This window comes from Elephas maximus, chromosome 15, assembly GCF_024166365.1.
Source record: "Elephas maximus indicus isolate mEleMax1 chromosome 15, mEleMax1 primary haplotype, whole genome shotgun sequence".
Classification (NCBI taxonomy): Eukaryota; Metazoa; Chordata; class Mammalia; order Proboscidea; family Elephantidae; genus Elephas; species Elephas maximus.
This window is the reverse complement of record NC_064833.1, coordinates 34948350-34975541: the sequence shown is the minus strand read 5'-3', so window position 1 is coordinate 34975541 and position 27192 is coordinate 34948350. Positions and strand designations below refer to the sequence as shown.

At 37.9% G+C, this 27192-nt stretch overlaps 1 protein-coding gene across 2 annotated transcripts in view; it reads right to left on the bottom strand.

The window, feature by feature from the left end:
• Positions 1-27192, bottom strand: part of ANGPT1 (angiopoietin 1) — a 283240-nt gene that overhangs the window by 9686 nt on the left and 246362 nt on the right. For both annotated transcript variants that reach the window (XM_049854301.1, XM_049854302.1), the window contains exon 8: positions 7461-7591. In XM_049854301.1, the coding sequence (XP_049710258.1) occupies positions 7461-7591 (131 nt within the window). The remainder of the gene's footprint in view (positions 1-7460; positions 7592-27192) is intronic.

Here is a 27192-nt window from a genome sequence, read left to right as displayed (position 1 = left end):
GTCACTCATCTGTACCACCTGGTGTTGACAGGTAACCTCGGCTGCTCGGTACGTAAGGGTGCACGGGCCGGAAGTATTCTCCATGGCCATTTCGGGGAGGGTGCGTCTGTGTGGTTTGTAGGCGCTCTCTGACAAGATACCAAATGACCAGATTATACATCCTCTGCAATCTTAGGGAAAGACTCACTTTACACTTTGTTCTGTGCGTGCCTGGGAATGGTAAATGAGAAACATGCTGAAGTATTCTAGGGAAGGCACTTTCAGCCCAAGAGGACTCAGTGATGCAAGCAAATGATGGGTGAAAGCAGCTTGTTGGAGGACTGATGAAATGTCTCAAAGGTTTTAAGGTTGGCAACTGCCAAGAAGTACTTCGCCAAGCATTCTTCTTCATAACCTGTAACCTCATGTATATTTTAATAAGAAACCCGAGATGCATACTTTCTAATTCATTTACACTAAACTCATTAAAACTTAGTTTTGTAATAACTATCCCGGGCTTCCCAGGCCTTTAGAAATCATTTGAGTCTTTTATCTTTGAAGCAGAAAATTCACATTTTGTCACCAATAAGTGAAACTTTGTCCAGAAAATAGGAATTCGATTTGAGCTTTGCATGCTGGAAGTTCAAACGGATTTAAAGTCAGGAAACCTAACTCTCAAATTCTTCTGATCTTAAACAAAAATGTCTCTCAAAACCTTAGAAAAGAAGGCAGAAAGTATGGCAAAATCAAAAAGTGGATCTATTTGTGCGCACTTCTTGCATTCATTTTGAATGCACGCATTCTAATTAGTAATGCGCAGAAGTGCTTTTATTCTCTTATCACTAAGTAAGGATAAGCCCGAATTAAGCTGATTGGTGCCATCATTATCAGTGGGCTCCTCATGAAAAGCTACTCCCTGGGTTCGCGTGTACAAAGTCGGCCCTAGCCTTAGCTAGCTTCGAGGAGCAGCTGTGTGGATCTTCTGTACGGGGGGCTAAGGACCTTTGCAGAGGTCTGCATTCCTTCTGTCATCTCCTACTATAGCCCTTAAGGCCAATAACTTTTTTTTTTTTTCCTTGCTCTTCTTTTTGTTCCAAGGATGAAAAGTTATTTATCCTGGCCAGTAATCCTGAATTCATTTAAAACTTCTAGGTATTCTCTTACTGTCTGTCCTTTCTCATGGGCCTCGTGTCACTTTTAACTGTGTTTAAGTGAGAAAATGCTCATGAAAATGTGCTGCAAACAATAAAACTGGGCTCAAAATTCTCTCTGAATGCCATTCCTTTCAAAAGAGTCAGTAAAAGGAGGAGATAAGGTCACGGCCTCTAGAAGCTGAGTACCTGCATTCAAAAATCCTAGCTCTGACACTTGATTGTCTGACCTCTGGCAAATTATCTAAGCTTTCTGTATCTCAGTTCTGGCCCAAGGTATTATTGTGATGCCTACCTCAAAAAGCGTTTCGGAAGTGCATATAGGATATTAAATATAAAACATTTAGAATAATGCAAAAATGCCAGCAGACTGTTAGAGCTAAATAAATATTGGAGGAAAATATAAACAAAATTCAGTGTTTGCTTATTCCACATCCACAGTCAATTACTAACAGTTTACTGCAGCCTTGTGCTCTAGACCAATCAGTTTCTGGTTCACCTTTTTCCAAATGTATCTTTTCAAAGACATTTTCTGATACCCTTCATTCTTTTTCCAATATATGACACTTTGCCCAGAAAATAGAAATTTAATTCTTAACTTTGCGCTCAAGAGTTGAAATTATTTGAAAGCCAGGAATCTAACTTCAAATTCTTCCATTTCTGGAGTTCAGTCTTCTGGGGTTTAAATATTCTTAAAAGTCAGACTCAATCCTTGATATTGATCCCTTTGTTCCATGTTTGTACATGGAAGTACATACATGTATTTACATATTTAAAACCCAAGTTCATGTTAGGGTCACATTCATACTCACATTGAGTTCTTTACATGTGTTCTCATCAGGATCACTTGTGATTTTACAAAGTCCTTTCAGAGTCTCTGGGAACATGTGCATTCATGTAATCAATGTTTATTGAGCACATACTATGTTCCAGGCATGTGTTAGGCACTGAGGATACATTGTGGACAGCACGAAGTCTCTGCTTTCAAGGAACACACATTTTTTGTGGACTAAGCTTTCATACTATATACTAAATATGTAAGTTATGCTGAAATAAAAGTAACACAATGTAGATTTCTATGGTCAACTTTAAAATATCCATATGGATATTTTCCTGAAACATTTTTGCCTTAAAACCTAGGGAATGCCAGTTATCTGACAATGCCTGGCCTGTCCATCCTGGGTTATTACAAACTCTAAGATGATTATATTGTCCAAAAAGCTTGTCACTTCAACATCATCCACCAGTTGGAGAAGCCACTAGGTTTTTTTTTTTTTTTTAATTTTATTTGTCATCTTCAAGACTAAATAGCAGGCAAGGAAGTATTTATCAATTCTCTGTTGTTAGCATCTGGTAAGTTCTAGGGTACACTAAGAAATTGATGTATATGGCTTTACCCCTTCTTTTAGGGCTGAACTGAGAAATACCCTTTGTTGGCTTTAGGAAGCCTTGTCTGTCAGCTGACATAGTTTATGCGTGGGAAAAGAGATCGGAGTTTCTACCACAGCAGACTCTTTCTTCAGAAGGTTAGACCACATTTTACACAGCTTTTATATTATGTACAAAATATGGAAATTGTGTCAAAAGAAAAGTAAGGTAAGAAAAGGAATGTAAAACAATGCCATTTTTTTTTGTTGTTGCTAGCAAACTTTAATAACTGCAATTTCTAATAAAAATTTCTAATAGGCTTTGAAAAATACTTATTTTGAAGAATCCTAATTTAGTACCCAAGATCATGTTTGCTTTGAATGTAAGTTTGCTTTGAATGTGATGATCTGATAATAAATAATGTTTTTCATTTTCATAATTCTAGAGAAAGGCATTTTTTGCATATTTATTTTATAGAGAGCAAATCAGTATAAACAAAACCACATATTGAATGAATTTGCACCTTCATTTCCCTAATGTTAAACTGCAGTTTAAACTGTTTTAATGAAACTGGTTCCTTTCTTTGAGGTCGGAGGGCACAATAGGTACTCTCCTGGGGGACCAAGAAAATATTTCCTGCAATCGCCTTTTTAACTTTATTCCTTCTAGTAAAGAAATATATAGATTTATAATAATAGCCTATATAAATGGGGAGACCTGAGCAGAAAACTGACACTTTTCCAAGGTCATTGGCAGTTACAGAGTACAGATATTTCTGGCTTACAAATCTATGCTGACAAGTCATCTCTATTTAACGATTAATTAAGGGGTCAGTTCCATAGAAAATGTGTGTGGAAATTTTGACCTTGAAATATATGCTCTGGTTGCAGAAGAAAAATGTAATAAAACATGAAGATTATTCAGTATTTAAACCAAGTAGAAGAATTGCTGGCTTCCAAGTAAGGTAGAAATATGTATACATACCTCTGGCAAAGGGGGAATAAAATGTTGCGGTATCTATTTTTATAAACTTGTGGTGCTTTCCCAGCCCACTGTGTTGCTTTCAACTTAATAAAGTACCATGACTTACAGCATAAAAAATAAATATTTTGTTTTTCTCTAATAGCAGCTGCAATGGGTACATTAAACAAGAGAATCACAGAACCTCAAAAAAACTTGAGAGACTATCTAAATCCAGACCCATAACTACAGGGAAGTGTATAACTAAACTCTCTCAAATAAATAGCTCTGTTTTCTTATTAAAAATGTCCATAACTAGACATGCATGATGCTGCCTGGTAACTCATTCCAGTCTTTGATCCTGGGAGTGTCAGTCTAAAGTCTCTTCCCCCTTCCTCCAACAACTATCTTTGCCGCCTACAGAACTTGTTATGGTTCATAATTGTATTATTTATTGTTTACTTTTTGTTGACAGTCTTCCCAATAGGTGCAAGCTCTATGAAGGCAGGAAACTTTCTGTCTTGCTCAGTAACTGGCTCTAGTGGGTATTGTTGTTAGCTCCTGTTGAGTCTATTCCAGCTCATGGCAACCCCGCAACCCCATGCATACTCATTAAAATATATTAACTTGACAGAAGGAATTTTAAGACATTAGAAAGGAAGGAAGATTAAAATGTTCTACCTTATGTCTAGCTGAAATACCTTCTGCTTTCAATTAAGCCTATCTCCTGTTGTTCAGTCTTTGACAGATGAAGGTAACAATGATATTCTCCAACTAAAATCCTTCCGTGTACTTAAAGAAAACTACTTAGGACAGTTGGCGGGCAATACGTCTCAATTTAGCATTAATTCCTTTTAGAAGAACAAAGGTAAAAATACATAAATAAATGAGATAAAACAAAGTTTTAATCGATGATGACAGAGAACTATTAGCTCCAAAGAGAATGAAACATCACTGCTTAAAAGAGACTATATAAGCAATAAGCTCAAATACAACTTTAAAAAGAGACGAAAGGAAAAATCATTAGAGAAAAAATGGTTCTCAGGGAAAAACTGACACAGATTAAATGGTGGTGGTGTGGAGTAGCTCAGTAGGTTCCAAGCAGCACTCCAGTTACATGGACTGTCATTGACATTCATCCTTATGTTCTCCAGTTCTTAACTATCTAAATTCCACATTTTAGTTTTGCAAAGTGAATAGCTTTGCAGGCCTGGATTCTTTCAAAAGGATATTTGATAGGGTAATAGTGTTTATTACAAAAACACATTTACTTAGACTATTGCAACCCAAGCAATAAGCAGAATTTTTTTTTTCTCCCTAACATATGTGTTTATTGGTCAGTAAGAAGTGGGTCCAAGAATGATTACGGATGAAAGAAGATGACAAAATTCAATCATGTGAAGCAGAAATAAAATCATAAATCTAAGCAATGAAAGTTTCTCATTGACAACCAAGAGGTACTTTTTCCTCTTCACTTTGGTTCATATTTTCATTATTATGACAGGAATATGAACATATTGGAACACACTTCTAAGGAAACAATTGGAAGATATTTTACTGTTAGTCTTTCATGTGTTGTATCTATTTGGTAAAAAAAGTTATCTGTAAAAATAGACATGGAGAAAATGAACCGTGTTTTAATAATAAAATGGGCAGGGAACTGGAAAATCAAAGTCCTTTTGACTTTGCATAAAGTTGCTGACAATTTCATTTATGCAATGAGGGAGGTAATGAAAAGCTTTTCTTCCAGGAAAAAAGTTTAAGAATTGACCTGTGGGTACCATTTTTTTAAAAAACACTCTAAGTTTGTAACAGCTGGGTTTTTGTTTGTTTGTTTAATGGGGATGGGGTCCTAAAATTACATATGGGAGACTTCTAAATATTTGATGCTAAAATGATATGTTCAAAGTTTAAGAAGAAGGATACAGTGGAGGCAAAATAATAGCAAGATGGCTTTGATAATTCTGAAGCTGGTCTCACGTAGTTGTCTAGTGCCATCGAGTCGCTGGAAGGTGGCAATATAGATGGAGTGGGGTCAGTGGGCTGTGTTTTGGGGTCAATAGACTCTGTTTAGGTGGTGGTAGTAATTGAAGGGTGGGGTATAGGGGAGGAAGGTAGAAAGATTTTCTCTAAAACCTTCCTCCATACTCTTCTACCCAAAACCCATACTCTTCTATGCTTTGTTAATTGATGAGGGAAATTTCAACCTACAGATTCATTTAATTGGTTCGAAATTTGAGAGTGATTTCGAGGGTTACCAGGTTACAACCAGTCAGAAAGTTGTAGTCATTTATTCATGCATCATATTTTGTATTGAGCCCTATGTGCCACAGTCTATTTCACTAGATACTAAGAATAAAGTAGTGAACATTAACTTACTTTAGTCTTCCTTACGTATGAAGTGGAGATTAGAGTTTTTCTCCCTGCTCATTTCACAGTGCTGATTTGGAGTTTAAGTAAAATGGTACCACATGTGAAGTCATGTATAATAATGTATAATATAATGATAGTAATAAATACAAAGTCTTTGAGCGGAGCAAACAGTGACCTGACTACGAACTTAAAGGCTGGCAGTTTGAACCCAATGAGAGGCTCCTTGGAAGAAAGGCCTGGTGATCTACATCTGAAAGGTCACAGCCTTGAAAACTCTTTGGAGTACAGTTCTACTTTGTACACACGGGGTTGCCATGAGTTGGAATCAACTTGATGGCAACTGGTTATACATAAATAGTTTGTGGGGGGGGAGGATTTTATATTTGAACAGTTCTTTCCTTACTAGCATGAAAACATGTTTTGTTATAGAATAACACAGAGAGAGAATCAGAACAGTTGAAAGTGAGAATGACTGCTATTCCACTAAGAGAGGAAAGCAATCATAAAACTGGGAGAGTAAAAACACTGAGAAAGAGGTTTCCTTTACAATTTTACTTGGTACCAACTCCTGATCTCTTTGTATGCCTCTTCACAGGACCTATAATATTCATGGGCTCAATCATCTGAAAGCCAGGTTTTAGCTTTATCCAAAACTTTCATTACTCGTGTGTCAATCTCACAGTTTTTGCCATATCCTGTTAAATTTTTTATTAAACATTAATTAATATTTTTTCTTTAAATCAATGATTAGTTAAATATCAAATATTGTGAATGTACTTAAAAATGCAAAGTTTGTATTATTCCTTTGGAGAGGAAACCCATCCCACTTGCTCTTGTAGAAGGTAGATACGAGCTAACTCAAATTAGAGCAAAATAACATTATTTAATTCTCGGTAGATTTCATTGCCTAACCAGGGCCCTGAGCCTGGGGCTGGGGGTGCTGCTCTTTACTAAGAAGGGTGATTAGTAAATGACAGAAAAGTGTTACAGATATGCTAGCACCAAACTGAGAATTTCTCTTTGACATAATCAGCAGGTTGGAAAAAATACTGAAAAGGTGTGAAAAGGATTAACATTGCTACTGTGTGATACAATATTTATTTTGTACTCCTATACCACCTAAAAATATCTTGCAGAGGTCAGTCCAATATAATGTAAAACCCTGGTACAGCTGTTCTGAATTGTGTGACTTTAAGTCTAACTACAGCTCTTTATCCTTCTTATTCCATTTCAATAGATTCATCAGTGAACTCTACTACACATTTGCAAAGTTTTTTATAAATAGCAACTGTTGTATATGTTGAAATCCCAATGTGTTGTTCACTTTACTATGGTATCTTGATGATTATTTAGGAGGTAAAATAACAGGGACTTCAAGAGGATAAAGGAATTATTCAGATCAAGCTAAGCCTACTGCCCCATAGATGCTGGGGGAGGACGCAAACCTCTAAGTATGCTAGCAATGTCTTGCACAAGAACACATGGTAAATTTGTGGGCAGAACAAAATTATCTCTAGGGACTTGTTCTTAAGTTCCTGACCAGAAGATCATATCCCTTTCTCATAGATAAGAAACCTCAAGCCTCAAACCAGTAAAACATAACTTAGAGACTAACCCCACAAGACTTACCTCCTGTTAGCATGAGGGCACATTTGCACATACAGTTGTCATTATCAGCATCTTTAGTGCTGAAATCAGCACCATGTAAAATCAGGCTGCTCTGTTTTCCTGCTGTCCCAGTGTGACCCTTTAAATACAACCTGAAGTTAAAAAAAAAAAATAAAAAGATAAGCCATTCAACAAAATAACAGAGTCCAGAAGACTGACTCATTGAATGTTGATCTTTTTCATCATTTTCTCCCTTCTTTGAATTCAGCCCTTCCAAAAAACTAAGATTCACACTCTAGGAACCAAAAGTCAGAAAAAAGAAATGACAGAGAGAGAAGGAAGGAAAGGAAGGAAGCAAGCAAGAAAGAAGAAGAAGAAGAAGAAAAAAAGAACAAAAGACTCTGAATAAAAAAGAGGTAAAATTTTCTATGGCCTGTGTGCTTGGTGTTTATTTCACTATGCTTGCTCAAACTCATACAGTTGTCTGAAAGTACAAGATTCACAAAAGAAGGAGCGTGGGTTTATTTTCTTATTATCCATATTAATCTTTAAACCAAAGTGACTTGTAGAGCGCCAATACAGCATAAATCAGACAGTTAATATTTAATACTGATGATACGCTAAACATTATTAATAGCAATACCAATGGTAAGTCTTGTTGCTTGGGGACTTGCTCTGTGCCAGGCACTCTACTAAATGCTTTCCAACTGTTATTTCATTTACTTTTATGGTACATCTGTGATGCAGACACTTATATCCCCCTTTTCGACTTGTCAGGAACCTCGATGGCACAGTGCTTAAGTGTTCCACTGCTAAATGAAAGTCGGCAGTTCAAATCCACCAGGCACTCTGTGGGAGAAACATGTGGCAGTCTGCTTCTGTAAAGATTTATAGCCTTGGAAACCTTATGGGGCAGTTCTGCGCTGTCCTAGAGGGTCGCTATGAGTTGGAATCAACTTGATGGCAACCAGTTTGCATTCATAGATACCTAGGCAGTGGTGTAGTGGTTAAGAGCTCAGCTGCTATCCAAAGATTGGCAGCTCAAATCCACCACCTCCTGGGAAACCATATGGGGCAGTTCTATTCTGTACTATAGGGTCACTATGAGTCGGAACTGACTCAATGGCACACAACAACAACAGTCTTTGAAAGGCTAAGCAAGTTGCAATTTAGCTATGTTTGACTCCAAAATCCCATCTCTAAATCATACAATCCCTAGGCAAATGTTTGTTGAGCAAATACTATATACCAGATATTGTCCTAAGGACTTAAGATATATCAAGCATACAAAATAGACAAAAATCCCTGTCCTCGAAGGGCTTGCATTTTAGTGGTTTCCCTAAAATTAAATTAGAAATCTCAACTTTTTAATCTCATATATGATATTCCTCAAAGAACCTACTTTAGAAGTGTTTCTTATATACAATTTATATTAACCTAGTTTAGTGGCAGTCACATGACTGAACATATAACAAAGCTTCTGATCTGGGAAAAAAGGCTTATTCCTGGGTTCCAATCTCAGGCACTCTCGTTTGGATGTTTGCAGTGGGGCCCAGGAGACTGTGTTTTCAACTAGCATCTCAGATGACTCTTTGCAGGCTGCCCAAAGATAACATTTTGGAGAATGCCATTCTTAGAATTCAAAAGTGACTGAGCAAATGCCCTAGTTGCCTAAGGAGCACTCTGTCTGAAGTCTGCACGTTTCCTAGCCATCTGATCAATCATACTCTGCTTTCCTGTTCATTTGGGCACTGTAGCATTTTGAATAACGTAGATTTGTTCAGGTCCTCTGATGGCTTCTAAGGACTTAAAGCAGCTGTCCTGAAGTTGTCACTTTCCATTTGATATTGCTCCTTTGTACCAACACCATGTTCTCGCCAAAATCATCTGTCAATACTCCCTTCAAAACCCAGCATCACCATTTCTGTGCCAGTGACTTATTTATAAATCCATAGCCACCGTATAGTTAATGGTTGATTGATATCTTTGTATGAATGAGACAGTTGTAGGATCTGGGCCAGCTTTGATCAAAATTTTTCATTATTTATTACGCAGAAATGATAAAGATCAGTTAACATTTGGATATATATTTGACTTGTGTTTGCACGTAAGTATATGTTTGCGCGGCTTGATATTTTCATTGAGGAACAGTACCATTACATGTTTGTGTCAAAAACTTTTTGAATAGTCTGATAAGATTTTTGAGCCAGAGCAAGATACAAAATTAGACCCTACTTAATTTTGTCGGTTTTAAATCATTAATAGAACTTCTAGTTATGAGGAGTACGAATAAGCCTCTAATGCTGAATTGTCACATACAGGTTTATATGCCCAAATTCTGACAGGTAGGCTAAAACTTACTGGTGATACAAAAATTGTAGAATTTTTAAGTGCTGATTCACATTTTAGGTTGCAGCCAGCCCACGTGGAGGTGGGATTCACCAGGGGAAAGTTAGGTGCCAGGCAACCAAAAGGAGCCCCTAGGCATGTTACCTAAATGAGTTCACCACCTTCCAGATCTGGTCTGAAGTTATAATTTGAAGTTTTCCTCAGAAGTCCTCAGCCTCTCAGAAGCAACCACGCTTAAAAACTTCCAGAAAACTTTTGTCAGGTCTCCATTTACTGTCAAAATAGAAGTATTATGGGGGCCCAGTGTCATGATCTCCTTAGAGATAATTTCACACAGGAAGCCAAATTATAATCAGAAAGATGCTTTTTTGGTGAACACAGAATCAGGGTAGGGGGAGTAAGATGAGCGATTCCAAAATTAAGTCTCTGCAGACTCTGCTACTGAAATCTGCTCTGTGGACCTGGGGTGAGCTCAGCCCACAAGAGGCCTTGGAGGAGAAATGCTAACGCTCTGATTCCTAGGTTCTCCATAGTAAGTGATGACCTTTCTTGTTCCATCCTGAGACAAGTCGTTATATCATTTTCCTTAATAGGGAAAGCTCATTAATAGAGATAGACCTTCCAGGACACAATGATTTTCTACAGTGACTTTTGCAGGCAATTCAGCTATTTTGCTAGCATTGAGTTAACTGTTTATTCAAAACTAACAACTGTAGCTGGGAATTTGATTCAGGTAAACTAAGGGCAGACCACTCATTAATGTCACATATTCTTGTGATTGAAGAACACTGGTGGCACAATGGTTAAGCACTCGGCTGCTAACTGAAAGGTTAGCGGTTCAAAGCAACCCAGTGGCTCCATAGCACAAGGACCTGATGACCTGCTTCTGTAAAAGCTACAGTTAAAAAAACCCCGTGGGGCAGTTTTACTCTGTCACATGGGGTCACTCTGAGTCAAAATTGATTGATGGCACCTAACAACATTCTTATAATTAGATAAGAAAACTTATTTGAATTGAGGCTCAAACAGAATATTTAGGTGGTTCTTTTGAATAGTGGTTCTGGCTGTTTTCTAAAATTCTCGTGGATAATTAATTATCCATGGTTTTCTCTGTTCAGTTAATAGTTGTTGCAAATGGACTTTCAATATACAGATAGTCAAAGTCAACTGATTCTGTCTGAAAGGAACATGAAGTGTGAATCATTACAGAAAATACTTTCCCCAAGGTAACACCACGGGAATCCTGCGCACGTATTTCTTGTGTTCAGCTAGTGTAGATGTGGCCTGCATGAAGAATGATGTGTTAGGAGATAAAAACCAAATGCTCCCGCCAGGACAAAACATTTGGCGTAGGGACAGAAACAAAGACGCTGCCAAAAAACTGCAGAGGATACAATTAGATGTGACCAAAAGATAGCCACACAGTCGAATCATGGTATTCATCTCTTTCAACCTATTTTTTCCTAATGAAGGTAAAAAAGAAATTATGAGTAGTGTTGAGGCAATGACTCTAAAGGAAGTCAGCATTTTTTTTCAACCATCATCTTAAAGGAAAACAAAAAAAGATAGATGTGCATTGAAATTGGTCATAATTCTCCAGTCATCGTTGATTAAAAAATAGTTGCCTCTTTTCTTTAACTTTCTGAAGTTTGAATAACTAGAAATGATAAATCACCATATTTAAGGAAAATAGGATAATGGTGAATTCTATCTTTGAAGAACAAGCATCCAAATTATGTCCATGTATTATTTGAATGATTATATAACTTTCTTTAAATTAGTCAGGCTAGTTTCATGAATCCATTTTCACACTATTTTGTCTACTTAAGAAATTGTCATACTCTTCACATTGTTCCATCTTCACTGTATTCAGAGAGGCAAGAGTCTCTTTGATTACCCAAGGGAGTGGGAGTTGTACCCATGACAATTGAAGTTTGGCCTCCACTCTTTTAAACAGTAAGTAGACAGACTCTCAGATATCTGAACTTTAAAGTCTTAGGTACTGACAAGCTGAGCAGATTTTTCTTTTGGCTCTGAGCTCTCCCCTGGCCAACATATGGAACTAGTTTGTCTTTCTCACAATTACTTGAAGAAAATCCCGAATGACCCCCATGGTTCTCTTTCAGAGCTTGGTAGCAATGACTCAATCTAACTGAGTTTTCCAACACGGCTATGCCTTCTGGATGCTGCTCCAGGGCTGTCTCTTCTTTAAGCCATCTCCTCCCACCCCATTGAAAGGCACCAGGAGCAAAGAGGGATTTCACAGAATGTCTTTTAGCCCTGAGATTAAATGACACTGGTGTTATCTTTGGCTGAAAATAAAGACAGCATTTCTCTTGCGAATCTATTGAGAAAGGGAAAATAGTGTTTGCCTTACTGTAGGCTTCTGGTAAGAAAGGCATTTGTTTGGCATTATGAAGACTTCATTGGGAAGTATACAAATAATTAGCATTGTAGGAAACTGGTAAGGGAAAATTTCAGGAGATACTGGACTGCTGAAAATGTTTTTTGGACATTTCTTTGGAAACTGTGTAGGACATGGATTTTTGAAGAAGGATGAGAAGGATATTTTCTTTTTTAAAACTGTATTTTAGATGAAGGTTTACAGAACAAACTAGCTTCTCATTGACTAGTAAGTACACATATTGTTTTGTGACATTGTTTAGCAACCCCACGACATAACAACACTCTCCCTTCTCGACCTGGGGTTCCTTATTACCAGCTTTCCTCTCCTCTCTTGCCTTCTAGTCCTTGCCCCTGGGCTGGTGTGTCCCTTTAGTCTTGTTTTGTCTTATGGGCCTGTCTAATCTTTGGCTGAAGGGTTAATGTCAGTAGTGACTTCATTACAGAGCTAAAAGGGTGTACGGGGGCCATACTCTTGGGGTTTCTCCAGTCTCTGTCAGACCAGTAAGTCAAATGTTTTTTGTAAGTTAGAATTTTGTTCTACATTTTTCTGAGGACATTTGCAAAAGAAAGGGTTGTGAAATTGGTATCACAATTAAGTTTTTTGATTATGTAACATCCAAAAAAGATAAGAAACAAAAGTGATTCCATCAGTCATTTGAATGTGCTGCAAGTACCAAGTGAAAAATGTTTAAGATAGTATATTTTCATTTCTCCTATTAGTATTTGAAATTAAAATACTTTAATTTTTCACAAAATACCCTTTTTGTCAAGTATATAGAGTTCAAATCATTAAATCTGCCACAGTGAAAATTACTAAGACTGAAAAAATTACTATGAGTGACAGAAAGAAAAGAATATAAGGTCCATCATCTTAGCATAAGACACAAGAGGAGCCTTGAGCTCTGTGTTAACCCTACTAATATAGTAAAATTATCTCTAGCTAAATAACATTTTCTAATTCTTCTCCCAAAATAGTATCAGTGAGGTCATCTTTTATTCTCTTTAGTTCAGGATGGTCCAAGTGCATCCTGTACTTATAAATGACTAGAGCTTTCCCAAATCCATCTCTTTCCCCCTATCTACACTAGTCCAAAATCAACCATCCTTCAATGCCAGCACAAACGTTGTATCACCCAGGAACCCTTTTCTCTTCCTTCTCCTCTAAACTGTCATTGCACAGATAAATTTTTTCCTTTTGTGGCTCATCTCATTTTGTCTTGTGTAGTGCTATAACTTACATACGTGCCTTGTCTTCCTCATCAGACCGTAAGCTCCTAAGTACTCATGTCTTAGCTATTTCTGTAACCTTTATATACTATACACATAAAACAAATAAAAACAACCAAAAAAAAAAAATCTGTTGCTGTCAATTTGATTCTCACTTATTGCAGAAATTAAATAAATATTTGCTGAGTCAATTATGAACTAAGAGTTGAAATTGTCTAGAGTTTAAGTTTTATTCATCTTAAGAGGTGGCTTACATATACTAGTAACATTTTAACTCTAACAATGTAATTCTACTTTACAATTCAAGTCTCATGAGCATTTTTTTTTTCTTAATCGAAACTTGTCCAATGTTAATGACCTAATGGTCTGCTCAAATCATACTGGTGCACTGCTAAAATGAGAATGGAATTAGTTTGTGTCTGCCAACAGACAAAGCTTTGAAGAAATAACTCATGGAATAACCCAATAAAATAAGTCTTGAGAGTCCAAATGAGAAATGAGAACATCGAGTTTTACAAAAGGGACCTATATCTTTAGATGAGTTCACTTTATTGGATCATTCCTTCTGGAACCTAAGCATCCATTTTTGGAATCTGTTTCTAAAGCTTTGTCTTCTTTAACAGAGGATGTTGTTGTTGTTGTTGTTAAGAGTCACTGGGTCAATTTGGATTCATAGCGACTCCATGTGACAGAGTAGAACTGCCCTGTAGGGTTTTCTAGGCAGTCATCTTTATAATAGCAGATCACCAGGTCCTTCTTCTGTGGAGGCACAGGGTGGGTTTAAATTGCCAGCCTTTCAGTTAGCAGCCAAGTGTTTCACCCTTGGGCTGCTACCTAGGGCTCCTTATTAGAGGCTAGAGGGTTTGTTTTTCAAAGTCAGGTCTTAGGACTCTGATGCATCTTGCAAACAGAGCTGCAAACTGGTTCATTCTGGTTTGAACCCATGCCGAAAATTTGCATTTCCATCCCAGACATAAACCAAAACCCAAACCCATCACTGTTGAGTCAATTCCGACTGAAAGCAACCCTATAGGACAAAGGAGAACAGCCCCATAGAGTTTCCAAGGAGCGCCTGGTGAATTCAAACTGCTGACCTTTTGTTTAGCAGTTGTAGCACTTAACCACTATGCCACCAGGGCTTCCATTCCTAGACATACTGAATCAGACTCTACATTTTAACAAGATCCCCAAGTGATTCTTATGTATAATTTCCTGGGAATTTATTAGAAATTCAAATTCTCATCAGGGAACTTATTAGAAATGTAAATTCTCAGCAGTAGTTTGAACACAAAAGAACTGGCTTGAAGCCCTGGTTAGAAAAGGCTCTGTCAATAGGGTCTCATAAGGTGTAACACTATTTTTCACATCTTAGCATGTCACTAGGAGATAATATTCTATTACTTTGTTGCCTAAAAATGAGAATTGTTGGCTTATTTTGAAGAACCTGTCCATGAGAATGTGAGAAAATGGTAGGAAAATATATTAAGCAATATATATCAATGCATCTATGAAAAAGTTGTGAATATATGCTTAAGATATACGGTCAGATGGCAATGGTCTACATTCATAGATATAAATCTATAAGTAGAATGAAAAGTTCCAAAGAACTTGCAAAAGAACAGATAGTATAAATAGGGAGATTAACAGAACTAATAATGTACAGTTTGACTAATCAAGAATTGAGGATATGATAAAATATTTACAAGTATTTAAACATTAAGATCAAGCAGATATAGGTGGTTTGGTATGAAATTAATATGAATGAAGAAAGAACTGACCATAGAGTCATTAATCAAAATTTTACCTTCTTTTCTTCCTTCCTAGTCTCCACCAAAACAACAAAGACAATCAATCAAGCAAACAAAAACAATTCTCCCCTCCCCACCCCAATAGCTTCTAAAGCTAACTGTGCCATGCACACTAGTGTCTTGAGAGGAAACATAACAGAACTTGGAGTTTAATAATCTAGTTTACAACATGGCTATTATCCTGTTTCCCTGTGGCTTTACCTGTAAATTGGCTCTGTAAACAGTACCAGTAAAACCAGTTGCCATTGAGTCAATTCCAATTCACGGTGACCCCATGTGTGTCAGAATAGAACTCTACTCCATATGATTTTTAATAACTGATTTTTTTAGAAGTAGACTACTGTTACGAATTGAATTGTATCCCCCCAAAATGAGTGTCAACTTGGCTACGCCATGATTCTCAGTATTGTGTTTTGTCCTCCGGTTTGTGATCTAATGTAATTTTCCTATGTGTTATAAATCCTAACTTCTATGATGTTAATGAGGCAGGATTAGAGGCAGTTATGTTAATGATGCAGGGGACAATCTACAGGAGTAGGTTGTATCTTGAGACAATCTCTTTTGAAATATAAAAGATGGAATCAAGCAGAAAGGCGAGGGACTTCATTACCCCTAAGCAAAAAGAGCCAGGAGTAGAGCGTGTTCTTTGGACCCATGGTCCCTGTGTTCAGCAACTCCTGTTGTTGTTGTTGTTGTTAGGTGCTGTCGAGTCAGTTCTGACTCATAGCGACCCTATACGCAACAGAGCAAAACACTGCCCGGTCCTGCGCCATCCTTACAATTGTTGTTATGCTTTAGCTCGTTGTTGCAGCTGCTGTGTCAATCCACCTTGTTGAGGGTCTTCCTCTTTTCTGCTGACCCTGTACTCTGCCAAGCATGGTATCCTTCTCCAGAGACTGATCCCTCCTGACAACATCTCCAAAGTATGTAAGATGCAGTTTCACCATCCTTGCCTCTAAGGAGCATTCTGGTTGTACTTCTTCAAAGACAGATTTGTTCGTTCTTCTGGCAGTCCATGGCATAGTCAATATTCTTCGCCAATACCACAATTCAAAGGCATCAATTCTTCTTCGGTCTTCCTTATTCATTGTCCAGCTTTCACATGCATATGATGCCATTGAAAATAGCATGGCTTGGGTCAGGCACACCTTAATCTTCAAGGTGACATCTTTGCTCTTTAACACTTTGAAGAGGTCCTTTGCAGCAGATTTGCCCAATGCAATCTATCTTTTGATTTCTTGACTGCTGCTTCCATGGCTGTTCATTGTGGATCCTAGTAAAACGAAATCCTTGACAACTTCAATCTTTTCTCCATTTATCATCATGTTGCTCATTGGTCCAGTTGTGAGGATTTTTATTTTCTTTATGTTGAGGTGCAATCCATACTGAAGGCTGTGGTCTTTGATCTTCATTAGTAAGTGCTTCAAGACCTCTTCACTTTCAGCAAGCAAGATGGTGTCATCTGCATAAAGCAGGTTGTTAATGAGTCTTCCTCCAATCCTGAAGCCCAGTTCTTCTTCATATAGTCCAGCTTCTCGGATTATTTGCTCAGCATACAGATTCATTAGGTATTGTGAAAGAATACAACCCTGACGCACACCTTTCCTGACTTTAAACCAATCAGTATCCCCTTGTTCTGTCTGAACAACTGCCTCTTGATCTATGTAAAGGTTCCTCATGAGCACAATTAAGTGTTCTGGAATTCCCATTCTTTGCAATGTTATCCATAATTTGTTATGATCCACACAGTCAAATGCCTTTGCATAGTCAATAAAAAACAGGTAAGCAGCTCCTAGACCAGGGGAATATTGATGACAAGGACCTTCCCCCAGAGCTAACAGAGAAAGAAACTCTTTCCCTGGAGCTGGCACCCTGAATTTAGACTTCTAGCCTCCTAAACTGTAAGAGAGTTAACTTCTCTTTGTTAAAACCATCCACTTGTGGTATTTCTGTTATAGCAGCAATAGATAACTAAGACAATCACCACGGCTTTCTTCTGTGGTAACTCTAGGTGGACTTGAGCCTCCAACCTTTCAGTTAGCAGCACCGTCCAGGGATTCCATTAACAGCAACATTCTTCTAATGTTGTGAAGATTACATGAGGTAAAGCCCATAAAAACATTGTCTTATGTAGAGTCAGCACTTGAAGAATGATAATAAATATTCAAAGAAACCCAATCTCCCTAACCAATAATCATAAAATGCACGGTAGCTTAGTGAAGATGAGTTATACAAATGACTAAGTCTAAATTAAATGAGTATAAGCTCGTATGATTTTGATAGACATATATAAGCATATGGAAACCCTGGTGGCTTAGTGGTTAAGAACTATGGCTGCTAATCCAAAGGCTGGCAGTTCAAATCCACCAGGCACTTCTTGGAAACTCTATGGGGCAGTTCTCCTCTGTCCTATAGGGTCACTATGAGTCAGAATTGACTTGATGGCAACAGATTTTGGTTTATAAAAGCACACTGAGAGTGATGAAAATAATGAGGTAGAGGCATAGCTGATAAAGACATGCATGTGAGCAATATGCTGGAGAAGCGGAAGATTAAAAGACCTATCTTCTCAAATCCATAGGTCCCATTTCCTTTGAGATTTTTCTCAGTTTATTTATAGCAAGCAGAATACTAATTACAAAGAATAAGAACCCAGAATTGCTTTGCTCACTGACTACCTGCCTTATTTTGAACCCAGGTGGCCTGAATAACAATCCTTTAATTCAAATGCTTATTTATTAATAATTCAAAATTCCAATCTTTTGAGAATCCTTAGTTTTTCTTGCCATATAATAAGACTCTTTAGTGGCTGACACCAGCACATGTTTTTATCCTTTTTTTAGTCATAAATGATTCTTGGAAAAATCCTTGCAAAGATTGCTGGTGCTAATCTTCAGTTCTCATCTTTGTTTCCTCAGTGTTTTCTTTATCACATTAAACCCCCAAAAAACAAACCCATTGCCGTGGAGTTGATTCTGACTCATGGAAACCTCATGCATTACAGAGTAGAACTGCTCCATGGGGATTTCTTGGCTGTAATCATCACAGGGGAACCCTGGTGGTTCAGTGGTTAAGAGCTCAGGCTGCTAGCCAAAAGATTGGCAGCTCAAATCTACCACCTGCCCTTTGAAAACCCTATGGGGCAGTTCTACTCTGCCCTACAGGGTCACTATAAGTCAGAATTGATTTACCAAGCACTCAACTCTTGTGTCACCAGGGCATTAAATTTTCCTGATTTTGTTATCCTTTATTCTCAGATTGATTGGGTCATGGAGAATCACTAGAATTTGTGATTCACTTAAACGTTATGCCCAGAGGAGGGCATTATCTTATCTGTTTCCTAAGCTTCAGGTGCCCTGAAGTAGATATGTTATTTATCTTTAAACATGGGTAGCGAAAGATGTGCAATCTGTGCTGTGATTAAGAAAGGTACATTTCCAGAGTTAGAGAAAATAATCAGCTGAAATGAGAAACTTCAGAAAATCCAATTCCATTTATTCTCCGGATTCTAATATGATCATTTTAGGTATTTGTTTTCATTTTACATATATAAATTGTACACTTTTTAAAAATCTATTTAACTTTTGACAATTTAAATTTAAATATTTCTCCCTTGACTTACAATTATTAATTGTGGGTCCGTATCATTGGGTCTTTGTCCTTAGTTCCTGAGAAATAACTTCTAAACCCTTGGAATTTCCCCAGTGATTAGTGTCTTTCATGAGGCCTCCAGACCACACCTGAGGGTTTAAGCTAACGAGATGACTCAGGTAGGGGCTGAACAAGATAGAAAGACCATTTTTTGATATCAGCCAACCTCAGGAGGTAGGGCATGGTTCAATCAACCATGCCTACTTAATGAGGCCCCAGTAAAGAGTCCATGGGCTTCCTGACCGGTAAAACACATCAATGTCCCAGACAGGATCCTGTTGTGAGGTGCCATCCAGTTGGTTCTGACTCATGGCGACCCCACGTGACAAGCAGAACTGCCCCGTGGGGTTTCCTAGCCTGTAATCTTTACAGAAGCAGATTGCCACAGAGCTGCTGGGTAAGTTCTAACCCCCAACTTTTTGGTTAGCAGCTGAGCTATTAATCTTTGCACCATCAGGGCTCCTTACATGAAAGAGTAGCGTATCCCTTTTTGGAACATGGAAGCTCCTAGGTGAGAAACCTCCCAGAACTCACCCTATGTGTCTCTTCATTTGTATTCTTTTTTCCTATAATAAAATTGTAATCATAAATACAGTGCTTTTTGTGAGTCTTGTGAATCATTCTAGCAAATTATTGCACCTGAGGGAACAGTGGGAGTCAGCAGGTCAGAAGTGATGGGGAGCCGAGGGACCCCTCAGCTAATGGCTGATATCCTGAGGGGACAGAGGGAAAACTCCAAATTTGTAACCAGCAGGTCAGATTCCAAGCTTGTAGTTGGCATCTGAGGTCTTTGGCCAACTTGATAGGCCTTAGGATTGTGCCCTCATTAAGTTTTGAGGTTTGACCTAGCTCTGAATGGTTAGGGTAAGAGAAACTTGGTGTCAGAAAAAGAAGTGGATCAGAGGGGAACAGAATTGATGATAGATTGCATTGATTTGATCTACACATTTGGTGTCAGAAAAGTTTGGTTTTGCCTCTCATTAATATAATGTAGAACTTTGATAAAAATGAGTTTGTCAGCCACCCAGGTTTTCTCAAGCTCTTAACACTAGGAACATTGTTACTAGGGACTCTGTTCAAAATCTCAGTAAAATACAGTCTTCAGTGTTTCTCAATGATTTGAAGCTTGGATATTGTTATGGACTGAATTGTATCCCCCCAAAATATGTGTTGTAAATCCTAAACCCCTATAGCTGTGGATGTAGTCCCATTTGGGAATAGGACTTCCTTTGTTATGTTAGTAAGACCCTCTCAGTGTAGGGTGTGCCTTAAGCCAATCACTTTGGAGATATAAAAAGAGCAGATTAGGCATAGACAAGGAAGCACGAATGGAGGGAAGATACATTCCACATGAAGACTGCTAAGGAACGGAGGAGAAGAAGCTGAAAAGAGACAGGGATCTTCACCCACAGAGCAAACAAGAAAAAAGCCCACCCCTAGAGCCTATGCCTTGAATTCGGATTTCTAGACTCCTAAACTGTGAGAAAACAAATTTCCTTTCGCTAAAGCCACCCACTTGCGGTGTTTCTGTTATAGCAGCACTAAGAAATGAAAACATGTTAAAAACTCATGATAAATTTTTCCTCCAAAGAAAATAGTGAACCCACATACTGTTATCTTTGGGTGCCTTTGCACAGTGCTGAGAGAGCACACTTTATTCTATAGAGAAACAATTTTCATGAGATCTGTGACAATGAAATCACATTTCCCAAAGTTCAGAAATATGCACTGCCGTGATTCACTGCTTTTAGTTCAAAATAAATCATTATTTCTTAATTCCTCCCCTTCCCTAAGAAAATATCAAAATTTGAGCGCCAAAATGATTTGGCACTTGTTGTTAGGAGGAAATCCTGGTGGAATAGTGGTTAAGTGCTTTGGCTGCTGACCAAGAGCTCGGCAGTTCTAATTCACCAGGTGTCCTTGGAAACTCTATGGGGCAGTTCTACACTGTCCTATAGGGTCACAATGAGTTGGAATAGACTCCATGGCAATGGGTTTGGTTTTTTTTTTGTTGTTAGGAGGTGTTGAGTCAATTCCATCTCATCACGAACCTATCGGACAGAGTAGAACTGCATAGGGTTTCCTATGCTATAATCTTTACTGGAACAGATCGCCAGGTCTTTTCTCCCACGGAGCTGCTGGTGGGTTTGATCTGCCGACCTTTTGTTTAGTAGCCAAGCATTTAATCATTGCACCACCAGGGTCCTTCATGTGGTACGTAGATTCCTGTAAGTAACACAAACAGTCCTTTAAACATAGTTCAATTCCTTTGGCGTCATGTGTGGGTGATAAAGGGTCAGCTCTGAGCCAGTGGCTCACTGACCAGACCCTCTTCTGGTGCCTAACAGACCAGGCCAACAGCCATCTCAGGAAGTTTATGGGTTTTACTTTTACCAAAAATTAAGTTGGGACCTTATAAAAATTGCTCTTGAAATTGGTGATTTTTTAGCATAAAAAAGTTCAAGGAAAGTTGGTTTGTTCTCATTTTTATTTCTTTTTAAAGAGCAGCATCCCCTAGGGGAAGACAGAGATTGGAAAGGGTGAGTAGAATGTTGAAAACCATTGAGAGGCATTGTCTGAGGTTTTTTGCAAAGAGGAAATACTTCTCTTGTTGTACTTGGACAATGTGTTGCTATAACGTCTGCAAATAAGGCTCCAGAGTGCATAAACAGATTCTTCTGCTGACCAAAATCACCACTGTGCTTATTTCTCTCCACAGTTAGCTATAGGATAGAGTTCAAACTCCTCAGCATGGAATATATGGCTTCTCCATTATCTAGCATAATGGACCCTCACAAACGAGATGCTTACACTTCTCTAAATAAGGCAGGCTCTCTCTCAAATTATATGTACTTTTGTGTCTTTGCCCACATTGCTCCCTCTGTCTGGAATCTCAACATCTCTTCTCCTGCCACCATCCTCCATACTTGCCTCATGAACCTTTGCACGTATTTCCCAAATCACCATGGAATGCCTCTTTGAGGAGCTCCTGGTCCCCTCTGATCTCTGCCAATGTCTACCCCATCCATTCTCAGCCTCAGTAGAACTGATCACTTTTCTTTAGTACCCAACAGTAGTCTAATTCTAAGAATTCTAAGAGGGGTTGTGAACATGAATTTTAATCACATATAGAGCAAAATTTTGCGTTTCTGCATTATTCTGGGGAGAAGTTCCATAGCACTATCAGATTTTTAAAAATGTTCAAAATTCTGTGATTAACAAAACAAAACACTAAAGCATATTGCCTCTAAAACTTGTGTTTAAGGCAATGGCACCATATTTGCTTCTTTCTCTTAAACTATTAGCCCCACAAGGCAGTAAGCGAGATGTCTTAGTGTCACTAAAGTGTTATTCCTACATCAGCATCGCCTAGGTGCACGTGGTAGGACTGAGACATCCAGGATCAGAATCTCTGGATCTGGGACCCAGAAATACACACTTTAAGCAAACACTGTAGCTGATCTTTATGCATGCTCGAGTTTAGGAATAACTGGCATAGTGCCAGGGAAATAATATCAAAATGATAAATGATGGCTGGCTGGCTGGATAAATGAATAACTGCAGATTCTGATTTCAAAAGAATTATAACAACTTTTATGAGAGTAATTTTCGTGGACTTATGTAGATGAAAGCAAAACTAAACCAAGTTAAAAGAAAAATAAAATAATTATGGATGTCGTAAATTACATATTTAATAATTATTGTTTTTTAACACACCAAGAAAATATTGACTTAATGTGTTTAATTATTAGCACATCTTCTAGGTTAACAGATGTTAAGGAAGCATACAATTTTCAGATATAATTCTTTTGCTAAGACCTTTGTGTATACTTTAAAAATCAGATTATAAAGAGGTATAAGCTAGTCACTCGATCCTTAATGATATCTATTATTTTTAAATATAATTCATTAAAATAATTACTTTTATAAAAATGGTGTGATCTCTAATTGTTTATATAATGATTAGGGTCAATTCCTCTGGTCTTCAGGACTGGGAAGATATCTCTAGAATGGATCTTTAGGGTGTGTGAAGGGAAAGGTAGTTGCTTGTCCTTTGCATCCTAAAGAATGAGACATAACTCTGAAACTCTTTTTCACTCAGATATTTAACCAGTTTCTAACTGAACCGGTTAATAAAATAGCTCCTTTGAGTCTTTCCATAGAGAATGAAAAGACCAGTATAATCATTAGCATTTATGACATCTAGTGCTGCTATAACAGAAATACCACCAAGTGAAGGGGTTTAACAAAGAGAAATTTATTTCCTCACAGTAAAGTAGGCTAAAAGCTCAGATTCAGGGCATCAGCCCCAGGGGAAGACATTCTTTCTCTGTCAGCCTTCTTATCAATGTTCCCCTGGTCTAGGAGCTTCTTTGCGCAGGGACCCCAGTTCCAAAAAACTAGCTCTGCTCCTGTTGCTTCTTTGTCTCTCTGCTTGCTTCTTTTTTTTATATCTCAAGAGATTGCCTCAAAACACAATCCAGTCTTGTAGGCTGAGTCGTGCCTCACTGACACAACTGCCGCCCATCCTCCCTCATTAACATCATAGAGGCAGGATTTACAACATGTAGGAAAATCACAGGATACAGGAAATCATGGCCCAGCCCAACAGATACACATTTTTTGGGGAGCATAATTCAATCCATGACAAGCACCAAAAAAGACATATCTAAGCATTTTGCAAGCACTTGGCATGGAGTGAGTACTCAATTAATAATGCTTGAAGTTAATGTTATAATGCTACTGTCAACAGAGGGTTTGCCATTGAGGCATGTAATGCTGGCATGGTTATTTTAAATGGTTTTATAGTATTTATGATTGCAACGGGTAAAAAAAAAAAAGCCTCCTGTAAAATGAATAAATTTGCTAGAGAGAAAAAGCACTGCATAAGCTACAAGATAATATTTTATATTGTCATTTTCATAATTTTAAAAATTTTACTCAAAAAATTGTAACTAAACCTTGTACTATTTATTAAACTCTCAGTTATTCACCCATTATGAGTCTTATAAGGAGACCTGGTAGTGCAGTGGTTAAGCTCTCGGCTGCTAACCAAAAGGTCTGCAGTTCGAATCCACCAGAGGTTCTATAGGAGAAAGATGTGGCAATCTGCTCCCGTAAAGGTTACAGCCTTGGAAGCCCTATGAGGGCAGTTCCACTGTGTCCTTTAGGGTTGCTCTGAGTCAGAATCAACTCCACAGCAATGGGTCTGAGTCTTAGAAAATCAGTTTACTATCACAGGAAACCCTGGTGGTGTAGTGGCTAAGAGCTACAGCTGCTAACCAAAAGGTTGGTCGTTCAAATCCACCAGCTGTTCCTTGGAAACCCTGTGGGCTGTCCTATAAGATTACTGCAAGTTAGAATCAACTTGACAACACTGGGTTTGGTTTTTGTTTTTAGTTTAGTGGAAACTATCAAAATTGCAGGCAAAGTACCTGGTCCTTGTAACCCACAAAGTATTTATTAGTGACAGCAATATATCATCCTATTCCAGGATAAGTTGGCCTAGGGAACAAGATACGTTTCATGTCTATCTTATTAATAATTTATTTTATTTTATTGTCACTGTGCAATCTAGAAATTCTTGTGGAACAGAAGGGCCTGAAGTTGAATGGATTAGGGCAATGAATCTCATCCAAGAAGCAATCCAAAAAACTAAAAGATATAGCCCTTTATTTAAAAATCTGCTGTCATTCCATACCATAAAACTCTGGTGGCAGGAATTTTTACTTCTTGTTCTCTGAATCTCCAGCATATGAATCAATATTTGACAGAGAGTAGACAGCTGTGTTTATTGAACGCACAAAAGAATATCTTTGTTTGTATGTCTTTCTTGTATTTATTACAAAGTGCTTCCTTTCCAGGCACATGCCAAGCACTGTGGAGAGGTCTCTGCCCTCCTACAGGAGGCAGTTTAATACCAGGGGACAGCCAATGACAACCCAGTGTGATAAGGACTGTGATAAGGATATGCACAGGGACAGAGGGGGCATATAAAAGAGGCTTCTTGACCAATCTAAAAAAGAGACTACGGACTGGGCTAACACTTAAAGGGGGGCGTGGAAGCAAGTTAAGCAAAGAGGTTAAGCTCTCGAAGGAGAAGGGTTGAATTCTGTAGGGTTTTGTCTTGCACAATGTTGTCATTCATATTTAATGAACAGAGTAATCAAAATATTGAGTGAAAAAAATTGATCAGTGTGTGAAAAAATGGGCTTCACTCAGGGGCCATCACTACTTGCCAGGCCCGGGTCTTCCATATGTTGCTAGTTGTCTGGTCCTTTTTTGCTCTTAGCACCATGACTGGTCATTACCTGCTTATAGTCTGTGCTTAAGGAATACCTAACCATTTGCAGCCCTATAACCAGACATGTTTTCTCTCACTTCAGAAGCCTCACATATGCTATTTCATCTTCCATTCCCAATTGTGGACTATTCCTCAGTTAATTCAAATTTGCCATTTTTATGTCAATTTAGACTAATCCTTGGAAGTTGTCCTTGATCTCCCAAATTAGAATAGGTCCCCCTATCCATGCCACTTGTCTCTATTAGCAAATTGATTGTGTTCGTGGCATTGTAATTGCCTGTTTGGTTGTCTACAATCCACTCTCTCCTTTATCGCCACCACATACATGTATGTGCATGTGTAAACACACACATACACAACTTGACTGAAATCTCTGTGGACATTTTATCCTAGAATAATATATACATAACAATTCTTTCATTGAAGTTACAGCTTCAAACTTTTCAGTGGTGGACAGCACTAGGAAGACCCAGAGCAGTAAGCCCCAGCATACCTCCTTCGACTGTTCCATGGAGTCAGGGCCAGTTATTCTAGCAAGATTTGCCAACCTGTAAGTTTCTAGGCCAACAGTTGTCTGAGTCCAGGCATTACTCATTCTATAGGAGGAATCCTCTAGGAATCTCTAGACCTAAATGCACTGAAACATTTTTGTTTGTTGGCTTAGAAAAATCCAAGACTATAGAGACTGTCATGAATCTCCATTAAAGTCAAGAGGTTTTCCTTTCCAGGTCTTAGAAGACCTGAAGAAGGTACAAAGTTTTGGAGTCTCTGACACAGTCTGTGCCTCTGAAGACCTAGAAAGCTGTCTTACTCTTGAATATTTCAACCCAGTCAAGGAGTATAAAAATACAAAATTTTTTGTAACAAAATAATGCCTTCTCTGTCTTTGGAAGTAATGGTAACTAAAATCGCAGTCTAAATAAAAGTAACACGCTCCTGCTAAGTTGGAGGAATTATTTGAAAACACAAATAAAATTACTTAAAACCTTGAGTTTGAGTACCTAGACTAGAAACTCAAGAAGGTAAAAACTACCAGGAGATTCTATGTATATATGTGTGTGTGTGTGTGTGTGTATACACACACACATAATTTTTTTTTTTTTTCTTACCTCATTCAGTCCAGAAGTACTGTAAGAAAAAAAAAATTTCCTCTTAGTACTTCAACACATCTGCTACTGGTTCCAGTCAGGATCATGTAGCCCAGAGGATCAGAGAAATGAGAAATATTTCACTAAAAAAAGTGAAGCAAGTTTTGCAATACCTATAAAAATGCAAGGCTCGAATTTATGTGGGAGGCTCAAGAGAATTCTTTTCAATCCACGCTAATTTGTTTTGTCCTTGAAATACATATATGACATGAAAGTATTTTAACGGTGACTTAAAAAAAAAAAAAGGATTGTGGCATTGAAAGAACTACATCCTTACCTCCTCGATTTACTTGTGAGGACCTGTGACTTGGGAAAGTACACTAACTCATCCAAGGTCATTCAGAAAAATAATCACAGATCCAAATCTAGAGTTCAGGTCTCTTGGTTCCCGATATAAGGTTTTACCCATTACATCGAACTGCTTCCCAATAAAGATCTTGGACAGAAATAAGACTTTTGCAAAAATATGTTTAATGGCCAAGTGATTTTCAGTTTGTTTTATTTTTATTTGTTGCAGTTTTGTTTTAAACATTCTTGTGGAATGTTTTCCAGAACAAGGCTTTATGATGGGCCAACAATAAGTCATTTCCAACCTGACATATCATTCCTCCCCAACAAATAACATAAAGATAATAACATATGGAGAATACCCATGAGATGTACATTAACCTATCAATTGCTAAATATTATCATTCAGACTGAACTAATACAAGGTTTCCATTGGCTCGAAGAGGGGCTATCCTTAAGCTTATCATTATACTATCTGTGATAAAAGATTTACTAATAAACTTAACACCATAAAAAAAAAAAAAACTTTAGGGAGAAAACTGTTCCCAAGATCCAGAAAAATTCACATGTGA